Consider the following 21671-nt stretch of genomic DNA (forward strand, 5'->3'; position numbering starts at 1 on the left):
GTGTTGGACTAGACTGTAAGCTCCTCAGTGGCAGGGACAGTTTTCTCACTCATCTTAGAGCTTGGCATTCAAAAGAGTACTTGTTGAATGAATGGATGAATCAAAGAGTTGATTAACTAGATATGTAGAGGAAGGAAGGGAGGAAAGAAGGAGGCTAGGTGGTTTTGTCAGTGAACAGGGAATGTGTGGGTGGGTATAAGGGTATACTTTCATTATAACTGAGCCCTTGATATCTTACCCACCATGAAAGATACTTAGAATGGAAACTCAGGCTTGGGGGCAGCAGGGGGCTGTCCCAAGCCCTGCCCAGCCCTTTTGGCATGAATTTCATTTTTCTATGCTTCTGGGAACAGGTACTTAGGACTCTCAGAGTTGCTACTCAATGATTCCTTTTTTGTCTTTCCTAACTATCCCACTGCTACCGCCCCAGTCCTATCTCAGCCTTTGTGCCTTCTCTGGATCTTTGGGCTAGCTAGCAGGGTGTTCTACATTTACTGAACCTTCCATATAGCTTGAGATATGAGGAATAACTATGGCTCTAGAGTCCTGTAGATTGGAATTCTAGTCTCAGTTCTACCCTTTCTAAGTCTTAAATCCAGATTGGTCCTACTAGGCTGATAATGATATATTATTATCTGCAAGGAGGACACATGGAAATACCCTGTAAAATAGTAGTTGTTAGGATCTTAGTATATGAGACACCTCAGAGGAAGGATTCAGATACCCAGGAACACAGCCTGAATACTGGCAGCAAAAATGGTGGCCAACATAAGAAACATGGTAGCCACAGTGGTTTCTTTTGGCCCTGAGCTAACTCAGAGTCAGCCAACAAAACAGGGAGAATATTTCTGAGTGCCAGAGCCCTCATTGATCTCTTTGATGCCACGACTCGTGGTGTATTGGCTGGCACCCCCTGTATGGTCTTCTCCACCTGCCTGCATCGCCCCCAGGCTGCACAAGGCCCAAGAGGAGCACCGCACAGTAGAGGTGGAGAAGGTACATCTGGAGAAGAAGCTGCGTGATGAGATCAACCTTGCCAAGCAGGAAGCCCAGCGGCTGAAAGAGCTGCGAGAAGGCACTGAGAATGAGAGGAGCCGCCAAAAATATGCCGAGGAGGAGTTGGAGCAGGTAGGAGAGTATACAAATTCCTGGATGCCCAGGGAGGGGGCAGGGTTGGGGGGGATAGGATGGGAAAAGTGCTAGGGCCAGAAGACTAGCTAGAAGTTTCATGAGTGAGGACTTTGAAATCTGGCTCAAAGAATATCTTCAAGAGTCAACTGGAGGCTGGGGAAAAAAAAAAAAAAAAAAGAGAGAGAGAGTCATTGGAGTGGTACCTGGGTAGGTTAGTGGTTGAGCATCTATCTGCTCAGGGTGTGATCCCAGTGTCCTGGGATCGAGTCCTGCATCAGGATCCTTGTGGGGAGCCTGCTTTTCCCTCTGCCTATGTCTCTGTCTCTCTCTCTGTGTCTCTCATGAATAAATAAATAAAATCTTAAAAAAAGAAAGAGTCACTGAACTCTTACCAGTAAGAGTAGTGGAAAAGTTGCCCCAAAAATGGTCACTGTGATTTTCAAAGAATAGGGGATAACAGTTATTTTGTTCCTTTTTTATCGAAGTATTTACATAACGTGTACAAATCATAAATATACAGCTGGAGAGCTTTCACATAAGCATGTGCCTGTACAACCACCATCCAGATCAAGATACCGAATATCTTTTTTTAAAAAGATATTATTTATTTATTTATTTGAGAGAGAGAGAGAGAGTCTGAGTGGGGAGATGCGGCAGAGGGAGAGGGAGAAGCAAACTCCCTGCTGAGCAGGGAGCCCCACATGGGGCTCGATCCCAGAACCCTGAGATCATGACCTAAGCTGAAGGCAGATACTTAACTGACTGAGCCACCCAGGCACCCCCAGAATATCTTCTAAGTACCCCAGAAGGCTCACTTTTGCTTCCCTCTGCCCCCTGTCAATATTCCACCCGAAGAGAACTATGGTTATAATCTCTAAACCAGATTTGTTTTACCAGATTTTGAACTTCAAATAAATGGCATTTTTTTTTTTTAAAGATTTTATTTATTTATTCATGATAGTCACAGAGAGAGAGAGAGAGGCAGAGACACAGGCAGAGGGAGAAGCGGGCTCCATGCACCGGGAGCCCGACGTGGGATTCGATCCCGAGTCTCCAGGATCGCGCCCTGGGCCAAAGGCAGGCGCCAAACCGCTGCGCCACCCAGGGATCCCATAAATGGCATTATACAGTATTTTTCTTTATGCTTGGTTTCTTTCACTTGCATTATGTCTGTGAGAGTCATCCATGTTACTGTGTGTAGTGGTAGTTGGTTTATTTGTATTGCTAAGTAATAATTCATTGTATGGGAATACTCTATTTATTCTCCTTTTGGTAGACATTTGAGTTGTTTGCAGTTCTTTTTTTTTTTTCCTTTTATGAATGACACTGCTATGAACCTCCTTGCACATGTTTCTTGGTGAGCATAAGCACTTATTTCTATTGGATGTATAATAGGGAATTTAAATATTTAGCTTTATTAGAAACTGCCAGTTTTCCAAAATGGTTGGACCAGTCTATACTAGCACAAGCAATGTGTGAGCATTCTAGTTGAGCTACAACCTTAAAAACTTTGTATTTTTATTTAGGCTTTTTAATTTTACATATTCTGGTAGGGATTTAGTGGTATTCATTGTGATTTTAATATTCATTTTCCTAACGACTAATGAAAAGAAACACCTTTTCATAAATTTATTGACCATTTTGTTTGGGAATCTCATTTTAAAAATTGTTGTCTGTCTTCATAATTGATTTGTAAGAGTTCTTTATATATTTGTGTTTTTGTGTATGATATAAGGTAGAAGTCAAGGTTCTTTTTTTTCGGGTAGAGACTTTATTATGTCCATTTGTCTATCCATATACCACATTGTCTTCTACTAAGGCTTGATATTGTTAGTAAGTTCTCCAGCTTTATTCTTCAAGATGGCCTTGGCTCTTCTAAGTTCTTTGCATTTTAATTTATTTTTATTTTTAAAGATTTTATTTATTTATTCATGAGAGACATAGAGAGAGAGAGAGAGAGAGAGAGAGAGAGAGGGGCAAAGGGAGAAGCAGGCTCCATGCAGGGAGCCAGATGTGGGACTCGATTCCCAGACTCCAGGACCAGGCCCTGGGCTGAAGGCAGCGCTAAACTGCTGAGCCACCCAGGGATCCCCTGCATTTTTATAATTAGCTTGTCATTTTATTGTTCTTCTCTATTCCCTGCCAAAAAGCCTTGCTGGGATTTTTATTGTTTTTGCATTAAATCTATAGATTAATGTGGGGGAAAATCGACATTTTAACCAAACAGTTCTTCCAATCCATGAGCATTGTTTATCCTGTCACTTATTTAGGTCTTTTAAATTTTCTCTCAGCAATGTTTTATAGTTTTCAGTGTAGAAATCTTAACCTTGAAAAAAAATTTTAAAAAATTATTTGTTTATTCATGAAAGAGAGAGAGAGTGAGAGAGAGGCAGAGAGACACAGACAGAGGGAGAAGCAGGCTTCATGCAGGGAGCCCAACGTGGGACTCCATCCCGGGTCTCCAGGATCGGAAGGAGAGGAGGAGACGCTAAACTGCTGAGCCACGTGGAATGCCCATTGAAAAAATTTTTAACTTGCTCTTATTTTTCTAGCCTTTTTTTTTTTTTTTTTAAGATTTTATTTTTAAGCAATCTCTACACCCAACCTGGGACTCAAATTCATGACCCTGAGATCAAAAGTTGCATGCTCCACCAACTGAGCCAGCTTGGTGCCCCTTATTTTTCTAGTTTCTTGAGGTAGAAGAAGAGGTTATTGATTTTAAATTTTTAATCTTTTCCAACATTGGGATTTAGAGCTGTAAATTTCCAGCTCAGCACTGCGTTAGCTGCTGCATTTACTAAGTTCTGGTATTTCATATTTTCATTATCATTCAGTGTAAAAGATTTTCTAATTTCTATTGCACTTTTTTGAGGGGGCCCATGGTTATTTTAAGTGTGTTGCCTAATTTTTAAACACTTGAGGGCTTCTCTGGTTATCTTTCTCATTGATTTCTAATTTAATTTTGCTGTGGCCAGAGAACATATAGTCAATGTTTTTAGTTCTTTCAAATGTGTTGAGACTTGGTTTATGCAAACAGACCAGACAATACAATTGAAAGGCAAAGAGTGTTGGATTGGATAAAAAATAAAACCCAGATATGTGCTGTTTAAAGAGGCACACTTTAGGGATACAAAAAGTGTAAAAGTAAAAGGATGAGAAAAGGTATATGATACAAACACAGAATAAAATAAAGCAAGGGTAGCTATATTAATATCAGACAAAGCAAGCTTTAGAGCAGGAAGTATTATTAGAGACAAGAATGATAAATGTGTGAATCCAACAGTAACGTATAACAGGACTTGATTTGCATACATCTAACAATATAGATTTAAAATACGTAAAGCAAAAATTGAAGAAACAAAGGGTTATAGACACATTTATAATAAAAATTAGAGAGTTTTAAACAACTCTGTCAATAATAAGCAGCCAAAAATATTGGTGAGGATGTAAAAAATTTAAACATGATTAGTCAATCTGACCTAATCGACACATACAGAGCATTTTGCCCACTGGCTGCAGAATTCACGTTCTCTTTCATATTAACAAATTGCTTCTGCTCCATTCTCTCCTCTCCTCTGGGAATCTAATAGTCATATGAGACCTTTTAACTGGAGTCCACCCATCTCTTATGCTTAGTTATGTCTTTTTTTTTTCTGTCTGTGCTTTGATTTGGTTATTTTCTATTGATTTATCTTTGATTCTCCAGTCCTGTATTCTTGCTGTGAGCATTGCTCTGTTTAACCCATCCAGTGGGATACTATTCTCAGATACTACATTTTTCAGATCTAGAATGCTCATTTTACTCTCTTGTAGATTCTAGTTTCCTGCCCAGAATTTTCATGTTTCCATCTGTTGTGTCCATCTTCTCTGTATTTTCTTTAAGATTTCAATCATAGTTATTTTAAAGTCCTTTTCTGGTAACTCTAACGTTTGGATCACTTTTTGGACTGCCTATTTTTCCTCTTGATTATTGGTTATATTTTCCTGCCTCTTCTCATGTCTAGTAATTTATTGTATTGTTATTAAATGCTGGAAAGTGTATATAAAATAATAATAGAGGCCCCAGGTGATTTTATCCTTCATCAAAAAGAGGCTCTCCCCTCTTCTTCTATTAGGTATGTAGGGTGAGGACTTAATCATTGCAGGCCAATCAGAAATTGAGCCATGTTGGAACTGGGTTGTAGTTTTAGTAAGACTTGCTCCAGCACTCATTTGTCCCAGTTTCTCAGGCATGTCCCTTCCTTTTTCTTGAGAGCTGGTGAGTTTCTTTCTCCTGATCCCTGAAAGATTGTCAGAGATTCATGTCTGTCACTTGGAGGATTTTAATTTAGCTCTTTGACCCCCTGCTCCTCACAGCTTCAAAATTTTGCAGCTATCTTAAGGGGAGGACCATCAGTGTGTTTGAGGAAGGTCCCTTACTTCATGCAGTATTTTGTTTCCTAAGCATTATAAAGTTATTGAAGATTTTATTCCACCCTTTGGCCTAGCTAAGTGTTCTCCTGAATAGCCCCAGAACTCAATAAATGCTCAATGAAGAAAACTGGATGTATGTTTGAGACATCTCAATTTCCAATCTGTCATACTAGTACCACAATACCAACAAAAGCTAGGCTGGTTTCTCGGGGCCCCAGTGGAGTCCCACTGCCTGGGCCACACCCAGGCATCAGCTCTCACCCAGAACCATCAAAAGCCTCCATGGAAGAAAATGACTGACAATTGTGAACTCCCCCTAGAAAGACTTTTCCCCCTCTCTCTGGATTTTTAGTTCATCTAGTCCACTGGTTCTCAAACTTTTTGGTCTCGGGACTCTTTCACTCTTAAAAATTATTTAGGACTTCAAGGAACATTTTTAAAGGGGAAATATGTTGCTATTTACCTTGTTAGAAGTTAAAACTGAAAATTTAAAAACTATTTACTAATTCAGGGGCATTTGGCTGGCTCATTCAGAGGAACATTGTGACTCTTGATCTCGAGGTTGTGAATTTGAGCTCCATGTTGGGTGTAGAGACTACTACAAAAAACAAAAAACAAATAATCTTTAAAAATTTACTATTTTGGGATGCCTGAGTGGCTCAGTGGTTGAGTGTCTGCTTTCGGCTCAGGGTGTGATCCTGGAGTCCTGGGATCAAGTCCCGCATCAGGTTCCCTGCATGAAGCCTGATTGTCCCTCTGCCTATGTCTCTGCCTCTCTCCCTCTCTGTCTCTCATGAATAAATAAATAAAATCTTTAAAAAAATTTACTAATTCATATTAAACTCCTTATGTATTGACACAAATAATATTTTTTGAAAACTGACTGCATTTTTGAAAATAAAAATAATTTAATGAGAAGTGATTTTTTTTTTACAATTTTGCAAATATTTTAACTATTTGGCTTCATAGACTGCTGGATTCTTACATTAGTGTCTATATTCAATCTGTTATGATATTACTCATCCTGTAGCCTCTGGAGAAATCTGCAGTTTGGTTGTGAGAGAAAGGGAGTGAAAAAGGTAAATAATGTCTTAGTATTATTATAAAAATAGTTTGATCTCACAGATGCTCTGAAAGGATGCACTCAAGTATCCCTGGATCCTACTTGGAGAACTATAGACCTAGTCCTTATTGCTTCTATAGCCCTCTGATGTCTTTGAAAAATGTTCATAATTACAATAATTTGCTTTCAAGACAAATTCATCATTTTGTTTTTCAAGAACTTCATCATTTTTGTAACTTAGCTTTTCCTAGATGTTGGGTTGGATACGAATTATTCTTCTGCCATGACCCACTGCATCCTATGGGGAAGTGGAAGTCAGGTGTGACACTGTAAAGCACATGATCAATGGTTATTCACTTTGCTGCTTATTAGAGTCATTTGGAGAGCATTAGAAATTTTTGATACTCAGGCCAGCATCCTAGATCACTGAAATCAGAATCTGGGTTTGGGTCCAGATAGCAGTATTTGTAAAGTTCCTCAAGTGATTCCAGTGTGTGGCAGGTTGAGAACCATAGCCACAGAATAAAATAATACTCTGATTTGCCATAGCTCTTACCTCCTTCAGGCATTTATTCCTTATGTGTGGCATGATGTATCTGTCCCTGTCTCCTTGCCTCCAATCATCCTCTCCCCCACCTCCCAACCTCTGCCCCTGCCCCTGTTTCCTGTTCCCTATTTTGTAAATATTTCTCTCAATAAATAGTTTTGAGTCTATTAGGCCAGCCCTTCCCAATGTCACACTTCTCTCTGCTCTTTTTTCTTTTCTCTTCCCATTTTCCCCTTAGCATTCCTCATTCCTTTCATTCCTTTCATTCTTTTCAAGGTAGAGCTTGATCATACATTTTCAGACTTGGTGTTTTAGACTCTAAGGTATCTTTTCTTCATTTTAAATCTACAAAGCCAGGGGTGGGCTATGCGATAGTTTCTTTTTCAAGGAACGAAAACCATGAGGTTGGTCCTCTCATTGGCTCTCTAAGGAATAAAGGTGTGGTAGGCCATGGAGAGAACCTCGGGGGCCTGCTCTGGGTTATTTGCCCTGTTGGCTGAAGCTGGCCATAATAAGGGTTCTCAATCTCTTTTCTCTGGGATTCTGACCAGCTAAAGGTCAGTTTCCAGATGGAGAATTTGGGGGTCACCCTTGTCCATGCAATGTAGGTGACCCCTTGGGTGGGGATGAGGGAAAGAGCCTTTGACATACAAGTTGAGAAGTTGTTGGCTTCTGCTGTGCTTAAACAGCATATGGGGTAGATAACAAGGAACATAGTTCCACTCACAGCCTCCTTGGTTCATAAAGTACAGTTCACATCAGGATATTTCTCTGTACTTGTGCTCTGGGTGAGATGGCAAGGTATCCAGTGTATATAGCATCTGTGTGTAATCTCAGACCTTCCATGTTCAGGGCTTTGTGTCAGCCTGCTTCGTTGTATGCTCTTTGCTTGAGAAATCACTGAGGAGATTTCTGCTTACACATTGGTTATTTCATGTCTTGGCCTCTTTTGGGAATGCCTATGTTAAAAGTAAGCATGAGGGATCCCTGGGTGGCGCAGCGGTTTGGCGCCTGCCTTTGGCCCAGGGCACGATCCTGGAGACCCGGGATCGAATCCCACGTCGGGCTCCCGGTGCATGGAGCCTGCTTCTCCCTCTGCCTGTGTCTCTGCCTCTCTCTCTCTGTCTCTCGTGAATAAATAAATAAAAATATATTTAAAAAAAAAAAAAAAAAAAAAAAAAAGTAAGCATGATTATTATCCGCTCACTTTGTAGAGGGTACCCTGCTCAATGGGAGAATCACAGACCAAGCCTATGGTCTACAGGAGCCTGGAGAGCATTCAGGCCAACCCCCTCCCAGAGTAGCAATCATTTTTAATGAAACTGAGCTGTTCCCATACCTCCTCCTGAGATTACCCCTTCCTTAACTGGTTTGGATTTGCAAGGGAGAAAGTCTTTCCTCACACTGAGTTGAGATCTGCTATCGGCAGCTCAGAGTCACAGGGCCAGCTAAGTGACAGACCAGGGACCAGAACCAGATTTCCAGGTTCCCAGTAAAGTGCTTTTTCTGTCACACTGTGATGTCTTGAGGTCTAAGCACAGACCCCAACTCTCAGAAAGATGATGATTCACTAAGCTGACCTGCCCCTCAAGAGAGCAGGGAGGATTGCCGAGATTGGCTTTTGGCCAGGAGAGGCAGCTATTTGTGTGGCGAATATTGCTCTGGTCTGGCAGCAAAACAAATCTCAATTTGAGATCTGGTTGACACTACTGACTGTGCGACCTTGAGTAGGTTACTTTCCCCTGAGCTTGCCTCCTTGTGGTATATAAATTAGAATAATCCTTGCCCTTTCTTCCCCTTGAGAGGGTTGGAAGCTCACATGAGGTAGCAGATAAGAACTGAGATGGGTGGTATCAGACAGAGGTACTGGAGAGGGACTTGGTAGCAGTAAATGGATCATATCTTCTTGGCTGCACAGGTTCGGGAGGCCCTCAGGAAAGCAGAGAAGGAACTGGAATCACATAGCTCATGGTATGCACCAGAGGCTCTTCAGAAGTGGCTGCAGCTGACACACGAGGTGGAGGTGCAGTACTATAACATCAAGAAGCAAAATGCTGAGAAGCAACTGCTGGTGGCCAAGGAGGGGGTGAGATATACCCTCCTGCTGTCCCCTCCTTTCCTCCTGGCCTGCTTCCTTCACCCACCCTGCTTCCTCCCCTCCGCCTCGCTCTTGAACAGTAAGATACCCCATACTAGGTTCTGTTTCTCTCCCTGATATATAGTTCCTGATGATGTCCTCAAATTTCTGTAGGAGGGAATGAGGGTGTGGGTGTGCTCCCACCTGCTTCTGGAAAGATGAAGCTGGTGGAGGCAGGTAGAGGGAAGACTCTGCCAGCCTCCGCCTGCCATGGGGCAGAGCCATCCTGGGGCCAGTGGACTGGCAGGGGGTCCCTCTGCTTCCCTCATTGTCTCCATCTTCTTTCCTCCCCCACTCTTTGCCCTCCCCTCCCCTTCCTTTCCCTTCTCTTCCTTTCTCTTGTGCAGCCTAAGCTGTGCTAAGAGGAGGGGACCCAGCCAAAGAAAGGCACTTCTCATTTTCCAGCCTCTAATCCCTGCTCTGTTTAAGCTGAGGACCTCATCTTTGCAGGCTGAGAAGATAAAAAAGAAGAGAAACACACTCTTTGGCACCTTCCACGTGGCCCACAGCTCTTCCTTGGATGATGTGGATCACAAAATCCTAACTGCGAAGTAAGTAGCTCCTGCTGCCCAGCTCTGCTGGTGTCCACTCCATTCTCAGAGTTGTACCTCTTCACTAGTAGGGGGCAGCTCTGGTCTCCTACCCCAGCTTTTCTCTGACTCCTACCTCACTCTCAGGTGCATGATTTAATTGTGTCTCTTATTGGCACATCCTCCCCCAACTTGTTCCTCCAAGAGGCCTCATTCCTGTTGGGGCTCCAGCAGCCCATGGCTTCAATTCTCTTCCATGTGTTCCAGGCAAGCTCTGAGTGAGGTGACGGCAGCACTGCGGGAGCGCCTGCACCGCTGGCAGCAGATTGAGATCCTCTGTGGCTTCCAGATTGTCAACAACCCTGGCATCCACTCACTGGTGGCTGCTCTCAACATCGACCCCAGCTGGATGGGCAGTACGCGCCCCAATCCTGCCCACTTCATCATGACTGACGATGTGGATGACATGGATGAGGAGATTGTGTCACCCTTGTCCATGCAATGTAGGTGACCCCTTGGGTGGGGATGAGGGAAGGAGCCTTTGACACACAGGTTGAGAAGTTATTGGCTCCTGCTGTACTTAAACAGCATGTGGGGTAGATACCAAGGAACGTGGTTCTGTTCACAGCCTCCTTGGTTCATAAAGCACAGTTCATATCAGGATATTCCTCTGTACTTGTGCTCTGGGTAGTTTTTCCTTGCTATATGCTCTGTCTGCCCCTCTAGGTCTATTGTGTTAAGTATGTCTCCCTTCACTCTATGTTTTTAAAATCCCTTCATCCTCCTTTTTCTTCCCCATGTGCCTTTATAAAGACAGTCTTCTTGAGTGGTTCATAATAGAAAAATGGTATTCATTGGACTCTTTGGTGCTTTTATTTGTTTTCATTTTGGCATTATTTATTCTTTTTTTTTTTAAAGATTATTTATTTATTTATTCATGAGAGACACACAGAGAGAGAGAGAGGCAGAGAGATAGGCAGAGGGAGAAGCAGGTTCCCTCCTGGGGAGCCTGCTGTGGGACTCGTTCCCAGGACTCCAGGATCATGACCTGAGCCAAAGGCAGATGCTCAGCCACTGAGCCACTCAGGCATCCTGACATTCTTTATTCTTAATTGCTAAAGTGGAATGATACCTTTTTCTCTCTACCTTTTTTGTGTGAGCCTCCTGAAGCAATAGTCCTTTAAAGAGACAATAGCCCTAAATCCTTCAAGTCAGGAAGATGTTTTTGTTCCAGAGGGATCGCCTGTATAAGCATGTCTGGCTTTCCACCTGAATTCTCAGACTTCTGCAACCTTTCCTGGGCCTTCCCTCCCCCTCCTTTCCCCACCAGTGGTCAGAGCTGAGTAGAGCAAAGTCAAAGAGACAACTCTTTGTGGGAAATCTTTGGTGAATGAGGAACTTACCCCTTAGTGGCCCACTTGAAATTTTCTCCAGATCAGAGGCTATTTTAGATAAATAGAATTGACCTTTAAGGAAAAGCCCTTGGCCTAGGCCTGTATCCCACAAAGCTGGCTTAGGGGCTCACTTTCAGAAAGCCAGATTCTTTCATCAAGCTGGATTCCAGCTCCAGACAGGATTTGTTTATAAATTTGTTCAGCAATACTTTGACCAAGCCGCTTTGTCACCATGATGTGATACCCTATCAGGGCTTTTTTTTTTTTTTTTTTTTTTAAGATTTTATTTATTTATTCATGAGAGACACACACAGAGAGAGAGGCAGAAATACAGGGAGAGGGAGAAGCAGGCTCCATGCAGGAGCCCGATGCGGGACTCCAGGATTAGGCCCTGGGCTGAAGGCAGGCGCTAAACCACTAAGCTACCCAGGGATCCCCCCCATCAGGGCTTTAATCAAAGGCCCAATACGGTTAGGATCCCTGGCAGGCAGGTCTTGATCCTAAAGACTCCTATGTTCTGTGGATTGGGAGGGACCTTCATTAGCTCTGAGCTACCCACCCCTTGCCCCTAGCCGTCCCCTTATCCCACTGAAGGGTGGGCTGAAGCCCTCTGTAAATCAGATTCTCTTCTCCTTTTGGCCTGGCTGTTGGACCCTAGATGCTGCCTGGCTGATGGGGCGTAGGTTCAGTGACCGCTCTCTCTGCTCAACATCCGCCGGCTCGGATGATCAGTCCCTCTGGAAATACCCGGGTTTGAGGAGCCCCTCTGGGGCTTTTGTTTTTCCAACTTTTGGGACTAAACAAACACTCCTACCCCATAAGCCCCTTCTCCTGCCTGCCTCGCTCCCCTGCCTGCTCCCTCTATTCCCTCAGCACTGTCCCTACTAACTGCAGGGAGAGGTTCGGGGGTGAGAAGAATCAGCCTGCTCAGTTGAGGGCTAGAGAGAGAACACCCATGGTGATGGAAGGCTTGGGCTTCTCTTTTCAGCCCTGCTAGGCAGAAGTCCTGGTGGCCCTTCTTCCAGCTGGGCTGGATGGAAAGAGAGAAGGAAAGATCCTTCCCCTCTTTTCTCTTTTTCATGTTTCTCCCTTTTCCTCTCTTTCTCCCATTGCCTCTTCCTGTTCCATGCTGCTTCTTCCTCTTCTGCCTCCCTTTTGTGCCTTGAAAGCCGCCAGCCGTAGAAGCCCTGCCTCCCTAGCTCTCCATCACCATGGAATTGTGTTCTCTCCCTTGTTGCCCCTCTGTGGCTTCTGGCACCCTTGTCACCTGGCTCATTCTCCCATCTTTAGGGAGAAGGCCGGGAGGCCCATCTCTCAGGGTAGAAGAGAAAAACTAAAGGTAGAGATTCTGTTTTTAGCTGGAGCTTGGAGTGAGCCCAAGGGGGATGATCTAGCACATTCCCAAGTTACCTAGTGCCCAAATAACCCTTCACTGGGCATGGCGGCCATCATTTTCCAAGAGCCTGATTTGTAGCACTGTTCCAAGAGCTGGCTCTTTTTTGTCTGCATGATTAGTAGAAGACATTTGGAAGGTGAAATGTGTAAATATGAGCATGAAAAAAAAGGTACCCATAGCCCCACCATATTTGAGCATCTTCTCTTACAGTCTTCTGTCTGTGAGATTTTTAATAATTTTTTTAAGTGCTCAAGGTAATAATGACCACTACCATTTATTGAGTGCCATGAACTGTATCAGATACTTTAAATATGCTCTCTTGAAGCCTCACAATAACCCTGCAGGATTTTATAGATTAGGACTTAGAATAGGGAAGTTGCACGGGGTCATGGCTAGAAGCAGAAAGGCCTTGTTTCAAAATCTAGTTGTTTTTTGTGTTCTATAGCTCAAGGTATTTCTTTTACGTATAATTTTGTATCATTTGGTTTTCCCCGAGCATTTTATTTTTTATTTTTATTTATTTATTTTTTAAGATTTTATTTATTCATGAGACACACACAGAAAGAGAGGCAGAGACACAGGCAGAGGGAGAAGCAGGCTCCATGCAGGGAGCCCGATGTGGGACTCGATCCTGGGTCTTCAGGACCACACTCTGGGCTGAGGGCGGCACTGAACCGCTAAGCCACCAGGGCTGCCCTTCCTGAGCATTTTAATGGGTACTTTTGTATGTTTTTCAAATCTTAAGCAGCATTTTTATCAGCAGTGTAGTTTTCCAGCAATTGGATATATTATCATTTTCCCCTTGTTCCAACTTTATGGGTCCTTTCGTATGATTACTAATTCTGATGTGATAGGGGTGTTTGTGTATAAATCCTTGTCTACACTGCAAATTATTTTGTGAGGTTGGCTTTGTAAAAAAGGCTGGTTCTTAGTGCTCTCCCGGACCTTGCCCCACACCCCTCTCCTCCCCTGCCCTGCCTGTGTCCTCCCACTCACTGCCCTGCCTCCTTTCCAATAATAGCAGCCCCCAGGCTCCTTCTGCAGCTGCCACTAAAACTGCCCTGGGCACCTCATTGTCAACTTCCCCTTCCTTTTAGGACCCCTAGTGGGAGGTTTTGGGGAAGAGGTGCCCCGTTCTCCAGATTGGGCACCACAGCCCAGCGTGGTCTGCAGCAAGCATTTCTCCGGGGGCAAACCTGCTTGCCTGCCAGCCCAAAGGAGGCTGGCCCTTGCTCATACTTTGTTCACTCTCCTTGCAGCTCCTACCCTGCAGTGCAGTGTCCGGCAGCGCCTGACGGAGCCACAGCATGGCCTAGGATCTCAGAGGTTGGTAGAGGGCGAGGCTGGCCACTTCTTGACGAGCCGGGTCTCTCTGAGGCGAATGCGCAGCCTTTCATCTGGACAGTCTTTCAGTTCTGAAGGCCACGGGACCAGCTCTCCATCTGCCTCTGCTGCTTCTTCTTGCTCCTCTACCACCACCTTCACTACCTCCTCCACCATCACCACCTCCTCCACCACCTCCATCACCACCGTCCATGTCCACCCTGTTTATTACCACCACAGCACTTCCTATTTCCTCCAGATGGAGCCCTACCCCGACCCACCCCCTTCTGACAGCAGCGCTGTGATGCCTGGGCATTCAGAGAGCTTGGGGTATCGGCTGTCTCTCTTCTCTTTCTTTCTTCCCATCCTTCCCATTCTGCTCCCTTTACCTTGGCCTCTGTGTGCTGGCTGCTGCTTGGTCAGCTTTGGGGGGTGTGCAGTGGGGCATCTTCTCCTTGTCCTGTCCTTTCCCAGTCCTGGGGCTTCTTCTTCCTGTCAGCCTAACTTCCTACCACTTTGTGCCCTTCTCTGTTTGGGGTTTGGTGACTCTAAAAATGAGTACGATGCCCCTCCCTCACAGGCCTATCTATCACACTTTGGCCTAAACTATGCACCTTCACATCCGTTGTTTCCATGGAGGCCTTATTTCCTTTACTCCTTTGATAGAACAGCTATGGATACCTGCCCTGGGCCAGGCTTTACTGGGTATGGGGATTCATAGATGATAAAATACAGTCCCAGCTATCAGGAATTATAGTCTGGTCCAGGAAAGATATAGAAATAATTATGGAGCAATTTGAGAAGTACTATGGGGGTGTTGAGGAGGGAGTGAGTAATAGTGTGCCCCTGGGTGGAGCACTTCACAAAAGACACAACATTTGTCCTAACACCCTGTGTGCAGGAAAAGAAGAAAGTGTAGTCTAGGCAGAGGAAGGCTGATGTGCAGAGGTGTGGAGGTTCAAGAGAATAGGATGTATTTGTGGTTAGAACCTTGGGTGTATGTTGCTGGGAAGGGGTAGCAGAGGAAGTTAGGAGGAGGAAGGGCTTTGAGAGGCTGGGGGCTTGGGCCATTACCCTGCAAGAGATGGAGAACTGCAAAAGGATTTCTATTTCTTTTTCTTTTTCTTTCTTTTTCTTTTTCTCTTTCTCTTTTTTCCTTTCTCTCTTTCTTTCTCTCTTTCTTTCTCTCTTTCTTTTCTTTCTCTCTTTCTCTCTTTCTCTCTTCCTCCCTCCCTCCCTCCCTCCCTCCCTCCCTCCCTCCCTCCCTCCCTCCTTTCTTTCTTTCTTTCTTTCTTTCTTTCTTTCTTTCTTTCTTTCTTTCTTTCTTTCTTTCTTTCTTTTTCTTTCTTTCTTCTTTCTTCATGAGAGACATACAGAGAGAGGCAGAGACATAGGCAGAGGGAGAAGCAGACTCCTTGTGGGGAGCCTGGCGTGGGACTCGATCTCTGACCCCGGGATCATGTTAAAGACTGTATTTTTTTGACAGAGAGAGAGTGAGCGAGCACAAGCAGGGGGAATGGCAGAGGGAGAAGGAGAAGCAGGCGCTCTGTTGAGCACGGTGCCAGACCACATGGGGCCCTGGACTTCAGGACCCTGGGATCATGACCTGAGCCGATGGCAGACTCTCAACCGACTGAACCACCCAGGGGTCCCCAGAATTGCATTTTAGAAATAACATTTTAGTGGTCTGTATAAAGAAGAGAAGGAGAGACTACAGAAATTTGGAAGTCGCTGTGGGAGACCAGTAGGGGAGGTAGTGAGGTCTAGGCATAGAAAGGAGAGTATTAATTTGGCAATTCACTGGGAGGGGTACAGGAGAGGGAGGAGTCTAGGATGACACTCAGGTTTCTGGCTTGGGCGGCTGAATGGATGTGGTACCCTTCCAGGAATTAGGGAACTGAAGAGGGGAGACAGGTTTGGGGTTTTGGACAAGAAAAGTTTATATAGGTGGGGCCAACATAAAGTACTCATTTAGAGTAGGAATCTAAGGTTCTGAAGGGTCATGGAATGTTCCCCAGTTATTTTCCCACAGCTAATTAGGAACAGAACAGAGTAGAACTTGGCTTTATATTCCAGGACACTCTTCGGGTATTTTTGTCCTTCCACGAGGTCTCAATCAGTGAACTGTGTAAGAAGTGGTGAAAGGCTTTCTCCCACAGCTTGGTCTGGCAGCCGCAGAGCCTTTCCCTACTAAGACCTCAGGAGATCGTCTTGGATCAGAGATGAGAGCCTTGACCTTGCCTGGAACAAGCTTCCAAGAGCCTCAGAAAGTCCCTCTCCTCTGGAGGGACCTCTCATCTCTGAAGTTGTGACATGGCCCAGCCCTGCACTCTGGGCTGGGCAGCAGGCTGCTGCAGACTTTTGGTCCTGCTTCACCCTGGATGCCAGTGTCTCTCACTCTGCTCCTGGAACCTCTGGATAGTTGTCCTTGAGGGCTGTTCTTTGTCTTTCACTTTCACCAAGCACAGTGGCTCCTCTTCATTTTCATCCTCATTGTCATCCAAAAGCTTAGGCAGGGAGACTGCACCTTCCCACAGAGGGCCAGAAGACTGGATTGGGGTTTGAGCCCTAGAGGACGCTGTGAATTTCCTGCCCTAAGGCCCAAGCTGAGGGCAGTGGGGAGGGAGAGTGGGGAGGTACTTGCACCCACTTGGCCTGTTCACTGCTTAATTTTCTTTTGCACCATGCACCAGAGGATCATCTCTAAAGACAAACAGACTCTCTAGTAAGGTTAGTAGCTTGGTATGTGAGCCCAAGGCAGCCAGCCTTTGGGGAGGGACACCCCTGGCCTGAGTGTCTCAAAGATTCAGGGAGGGAAAGTGAGCTTGCCTCAGCAGGCCTTTTATCTCCTGCATCTACCTGAGCTTCCTCCAGGCTCTTCTCTGGCTTTGGAAGGTCTTAGCTTTTAATTGATGACAAGGCATGGAGGATGGGAATCATGGCCGAATGAAGCTGTGGGCCACAGGGAGTGAGGCTGGGAGGGTCCCAACCCCCTGACCGCTCTCCGTTGGCATTAGAAAAGTAAGCTCCTGGGGTCCCCGCCTTGTCATCATCGAGGGCCCCTTTCCCAGTGCGGTGGCTCCCCAGAGCTGCCTTGGCACCCCACTCAGTGGTTCATATATGTGTGGAAAAGGCAGGATATGGAGAGGATCATCTGGGAACTTAGGGAAACTCGGCCACATTTAGACAGAAGCAAGGACAGTGTCAGATACATGAAACCAAACATGAGAGTGAACATGAGTAAACAGTAGAGGATGTGGCTGAAACAGTATTTATAGAATGGAGTTGGGACTTTTCTCCACTGTTGTCTCCAGGAAGATACTGACCCATGGGATAGCTGCTCAATTAATTGTTTCCTACTGAGAATTAACCCTACAATAGCTATGAGTCAACCTTCTGCTTTTGCTTATTTATTTTCCGGGCCTGGTGCCCTCCCTTATTTTTGACCCACAGCCTCCTCCTTTCCAGGTCCTGTGGCACTCCCCTTCCGCGCCTGACTTTCTCCCTTTGCTTCCTGACTTGGATGTTTCCCTTATCCTCTCCTCCACCCTGTTGTGGGTTCTCCTCTGGGAAAGCAGAGGGAGAGTTAAGGGACTGGCAGGGGACTCCCTGTAGAGGCAGGAGAGGAGGCATCTGGAATTGGTTCATGGGCCTTCTTAGGAATAGCCAGCCCCTTCCAGAGTCTCAGCTCTCTGGACTAACCTCTGTGTGTGCATGTCCAGTGTGCTGTGCCACATCCCCATAACTCAGCCTTGCAAAGAAGCCTCTTGTGATTGGCCCACATATGGATTTTCCAGCTTGACTGGCCTCATCATCTCCATTCCCATAATAACTTCCTACATTTCCAAGTGATTTGCCAACATGTTTGATCCTCCAAATACCCTTGTAAGATAATTGAATTGGTGTTACCTGCATTTGGCCAAAATGGAGGACCAGCAAGGTTAGATAACTTGTCTTAAGGTCACACAACAAGCATCAGGCAGAGATGGAAATTATGACTTCTAGTGGCAGCTCTTCGGAACCACTGCTACTTAAAGATCAATCTCCTGTCTTTCTGCACCTGTCTACGCTCTCCCTCTCACAGAGCTCTGAAAAAGACACCCCCTCCCTTTCCCAGCTGCCAGCAGACTTTGGTTTGAACTTGGAAGTACTTCTCTGTGACCCACTTTGAATCCTGTGAGAGGGTCGAAAGAGGCAGCTTCCTGACCTTTTTGGGGTGGATAAGTGACTGTTTGCAAGGCTGTCCTAACCTTCTCCTCCCCAGCCTGGGTCAGGCCCATCTACTGCATGTGCCTTGTTCCTTGGGGTCTGGCCCAGACTGGATGTGTCCCAGAGTGTGACAGGAGTCAGTTGTGGAGGAAGGCATAGGAAATGGTGACTCAGAGCAATATGTGGGTTCTGTGTTGGCTTCGGGTTGAGTCCTAGAAATCTAGCCAGCTGTGGGAAGGCAGAAATTTTATTAAGGAGGATGCCTGGGGGATTTAAGCCTCTGGTTGTACCAGTTTAGGGCCTAGCCACTCAGCAGGGTGGGGGGTTGTCATTAGAAAGCCCTTTGCCAGACAGATGATGGCGTAATGACTTTTGGTTTTGCTTCTTGTTTGTCTCTTCTTTCTCCATCACTTTTCCCTTTCTTTTTTTTTTCTCCCTTCGTCCTCCTTATTTCTACTTGCTCCTCCTTTTGCCTTCTCTCTCCCTGACTTTTCTCTTTCCCTGTCTCTTCGCCAACCCATCTCCATCCCCTATTCCTGCCTCATCTCTTGTCCTGTACCTATGGCCTACTCAACTTCCTTCTTTTTTTTTTCTCAACTTCCTTCTGTTTCTCATCCTTCTCTCTTGCCCGCCTGTCTGTTCATCCTCTTTTCTCTCTCCTACCCCTCTTTCCATGCCCATTTCCCACCTCACTTTGTCTTCTCATGCTGCTCCTCTCTCTCTCCACCTCTCTCCCACCCTCCTCCCCTTTATGTGTCCCTTTCTTCCTTTCTGCCCTGTCTTGTAGGGATTTGACCCTTTCCGATTCGGAGTCCTCCCTCCACATGAGTGACCGCCAGCGTCTGGTCCCCAAGCCTCCTCAGATGGTCCGTGCTGTAGATGAGGCCCTCAGCGCCATGACCTCCAATGGCAGCCACCGGCTGATTGAGGGGGTCCACCCCGGGTCTTTGGTGGAGAAACTGCCTGACAGCCCTGCCCTGGCCAAGAAGGCACTCCTGGCGCTGAACCACGGGCTGGACAAGGCCCACAGCCTGATGGAGCTGAGCCCCTCAGCCCCACCTGGTGGCTCTCCACTTTTGGATTCTTCCCGTTCTCACAGCTCCAGTTCCCCAGATCCAGACATGCCATCTCCGATTGGGGACAGCCGAGCCCAGCAGGCCAGCCGAAATACACGCATTCCCCATCTGGCTGGCAAGAAGGCTGTGGCTGACGAAGATAATGGCTCCATTGGCGAGGAGACAGACTCCAGCCCAGGCCGGAAGAAGTTTCCCCTCAAAATCTTTAAGAAGCCTCTGAAGAAGTAGGCAGGATGAGAGTGGCAGTGGCGGGACAGCTTGTCCTTCCCTGGTCTTCTGCCTCCCCTTCCTCCCCTTCCAAGATACCTGGCCCCTAGGGTAGGGCATGGGAGGGGCTGGCCCAGGGGCCTGGGCACTGTACATACCTGCCCCCCTCATCCTGGGGTCCTCCAACATTATTTATTAACTGACCACCATGACCTGCCTGCCCTGCCGTGGGCTGCTGCCGCCACTCCCTCTCTACTTCAGTGCATGTCTTAGTTGCTGTCCCCTCAGCCCCCAGCTCCGCCTCTGGGGTCCAGCTTCTGTCTCTGCTGTCCCAGTTTTGAAGTTTGGTTTCTTGTTTCTCTGTTTCCTGCTTTCAGGCTCCTCCCTCCCACCACTCCCCAACTTCCCCTAGCAGCTAGGGGGGGGAAGATAGGAGGAGTAACTTCTGACATCCGTGCCTCGGATCTGTTCCGCCCCACCTACGATGGTTCCATTTGCCTCACACTGGGGCCTAGGGCCTAATATTTGAGGTCTGTTCTTTGGGAGTTTAGTGGGCCTGAAGGAAACTTGGCCTGAAGCTTGCTTGAGCCTCCAGGGGCTCATGGGGGAGTGGAACACATTCCTAGAGAACAAGCTACTAGAGAATTTCGAAGAGAGGCTAGTCCAGGGGGGTGGGTCAGGAGAGACTCCTCTTAGTTAGGAGATGAGTAGATGCCAGAGTTGTGGGCCACAACAGTCCCCTTTTCTCTCTTCTCTCACCTATACCTGCCTCTTTCTTACCCCTGTTCCCCCATACCACAGGAGGGTTTGACTCTAAGAGGTGCTGCCCAAATGCTCCCTAAGCATCAGTACTCCTGGAGCTCAGGACAAATGGTTCCCCTGGCCATGGGAGCCTCAGCAATGATCCAGGTCTCTAATGGGGCCCTGGAATTGTTGGGCAGGATATTGTTGCATTTGAACCAAAAAACATTTTTAAATTGAAAAAAAAAAAATCTCCTGAATTTCCCAAGTGCCTGCACCACCTACTCCCTTTGTCAGACCCCATTTTCATGTCACTGCATAGCTTGGGCCAGAGGCTCAGAAAGGACACAGCTGGTTTAGGGAAGGGGGTGGCTAAGGAAGATGGTGTCAGTGACCTCTTCCCTCACACCCTTTCCACCCTCTAGACAACTCTTTTCCTTACCTGTTTTTGCTATGGCTGTAAAGGTATTTTCCTTTTGCCCCACTCCTTCCCATGCCTTTACTCTGGGATCCTATTTTGGGCCTGGGGTGCAGGCACCTGGGGCTGGTCTTAGGAGGGTGCTAGGCTGCAGACTGCCTTGTACCCCCTGGACACCCTCACATGGTTTTTCTGTGTTATTTCATAAGACTCTTTGAAGTCCAATAAAGCATGTAGGAGATTTTAACCTCTGCTGGCTTTGAGTCTCATGGTGTTCTTTGTGGCATAGCAGACAGGATAAAGAAGAGCCTGTTTCTCCCTGGCCAAGGAAAACACTGAAACTCTACCACACACACCCAAAAGCTCTCTGGAGAGGGCAGCCAATTGAAATGCAGGATGCTTGCCTGGTTAAACTTGAATTTCTCATAACTAGTAACTTTTTTAGTGTAATTATGTCCCTGCAGCATTTGGGACACATTATTTTTGTTTGCTCAATCTGGCTGCCCCATCTTTGGGCTTTCCTGAACCTATCTTTACTATGGCTTTGCCTGTCACCCATGACTTTTAGAATTACTTCACAGGGAGCTTGGGTGGCTCTAGAGGGCACACCTAGGGAGAGATACCACATGAGCTTTCATAAAAATCAGTTTGTGTAGCCCAGATCAGAAGCTTCTACATCACTCTTGCATATTACGTCTTTTACCTATTCCTACCCCCCACATTCACTCACCAAGCACTCTCCATTCTGCGTCCACAAGGCCTAATTGCTAACCGTCCACCGGAGAGTTATAAAAGCAAATGGGTCATGGCCCTGCCGTGCCCAAAACTCTCCCAGAGCTCCCATCCGCCAGGATAAAATCCAACGCCCTTGGCCTAGCAAGGCTCTCTTTCAAGGACTGAGGGCCAGATCTCCCATCTAGGAGGAGCGTGGTGCTCCCGGCTGCCTCCAGCTAATGAATCGCAGGCCTCAGCCCACACTGGATAGCAGTCGGGTCATTACATTTTAACAGTCGTCAAGACAAGCAAGAAAGGGTTTGGGATGGCTGGGTATTGATTCCAGAAACACCCGAGTCGACTTATGCAGGG

General features: G+C 46.2%; 1 protein-coding gene across 5 annotated transcripts in view; it reads left to right on the plus strand.

Annotated features, from left to right (window-relative positions):
* STIM1 (stromal interaction molecule 1) overlaps nucleotides 1-20832 on the plus strand; it is a 198696-nt gene extending 177864 nt beyond the window's left edge. For 2 of the 5 annotated variants that reach the window (XM_025459201.3, XM_025459203.2), the window contains exons 7-13: nucleotides 951-1128; nucleotides 9073-9240; nucleotides 9742-9842; nucleotides 10089-10324; nucleotides 11874-11966; nucleotides 13871-13937; nucleotides 18931-20832. In XM_025459201.3, the coding sequence (XP_025314986.1) occupies nucleotides 951-1128; nucleotides 9073-9240; nucleotides 9742-9842; nucleotides 10089-10324; nucleotides 11874-11966; nucleotides 13871-13937; nucleotides 18931-19447 (1360 nt within the window). In that variant the 3' untranslated portion in view covers nucleotides 19448-20832. Of the gene's footprint in view, nucleotides 1-950; nucleotides 1129-9072; nucleotides 9241-9741; nucleotides 9843-10088; nucleotides 10325-11873; nucleotides 11967-13870; nucleotides 13938-16627; nucleotides 16665-18930 lie in introns of all 5 variants that reach the window. The other 3 variants (XM_035704012.2, XM_025459205.3, XM_025459202.3) reach the window with 3 other exon arrangements.
* Nucleotides 20833-21671: the final 839 nt, after the last annotated feature.

This window comes from Canis lupus, chromosome 21, assembly GCF_003254725.2.
Source record: "Canis lupus dingo isolate Sandy chromosome 21, ASM325472v2, whole genome shotgun sequence".
Classification (NCBI taxonomy): Eukaryota; Metazoa; Chordata; class Mammalia; order Carnivora; family Canidae; genus Canis; species Canis lupus.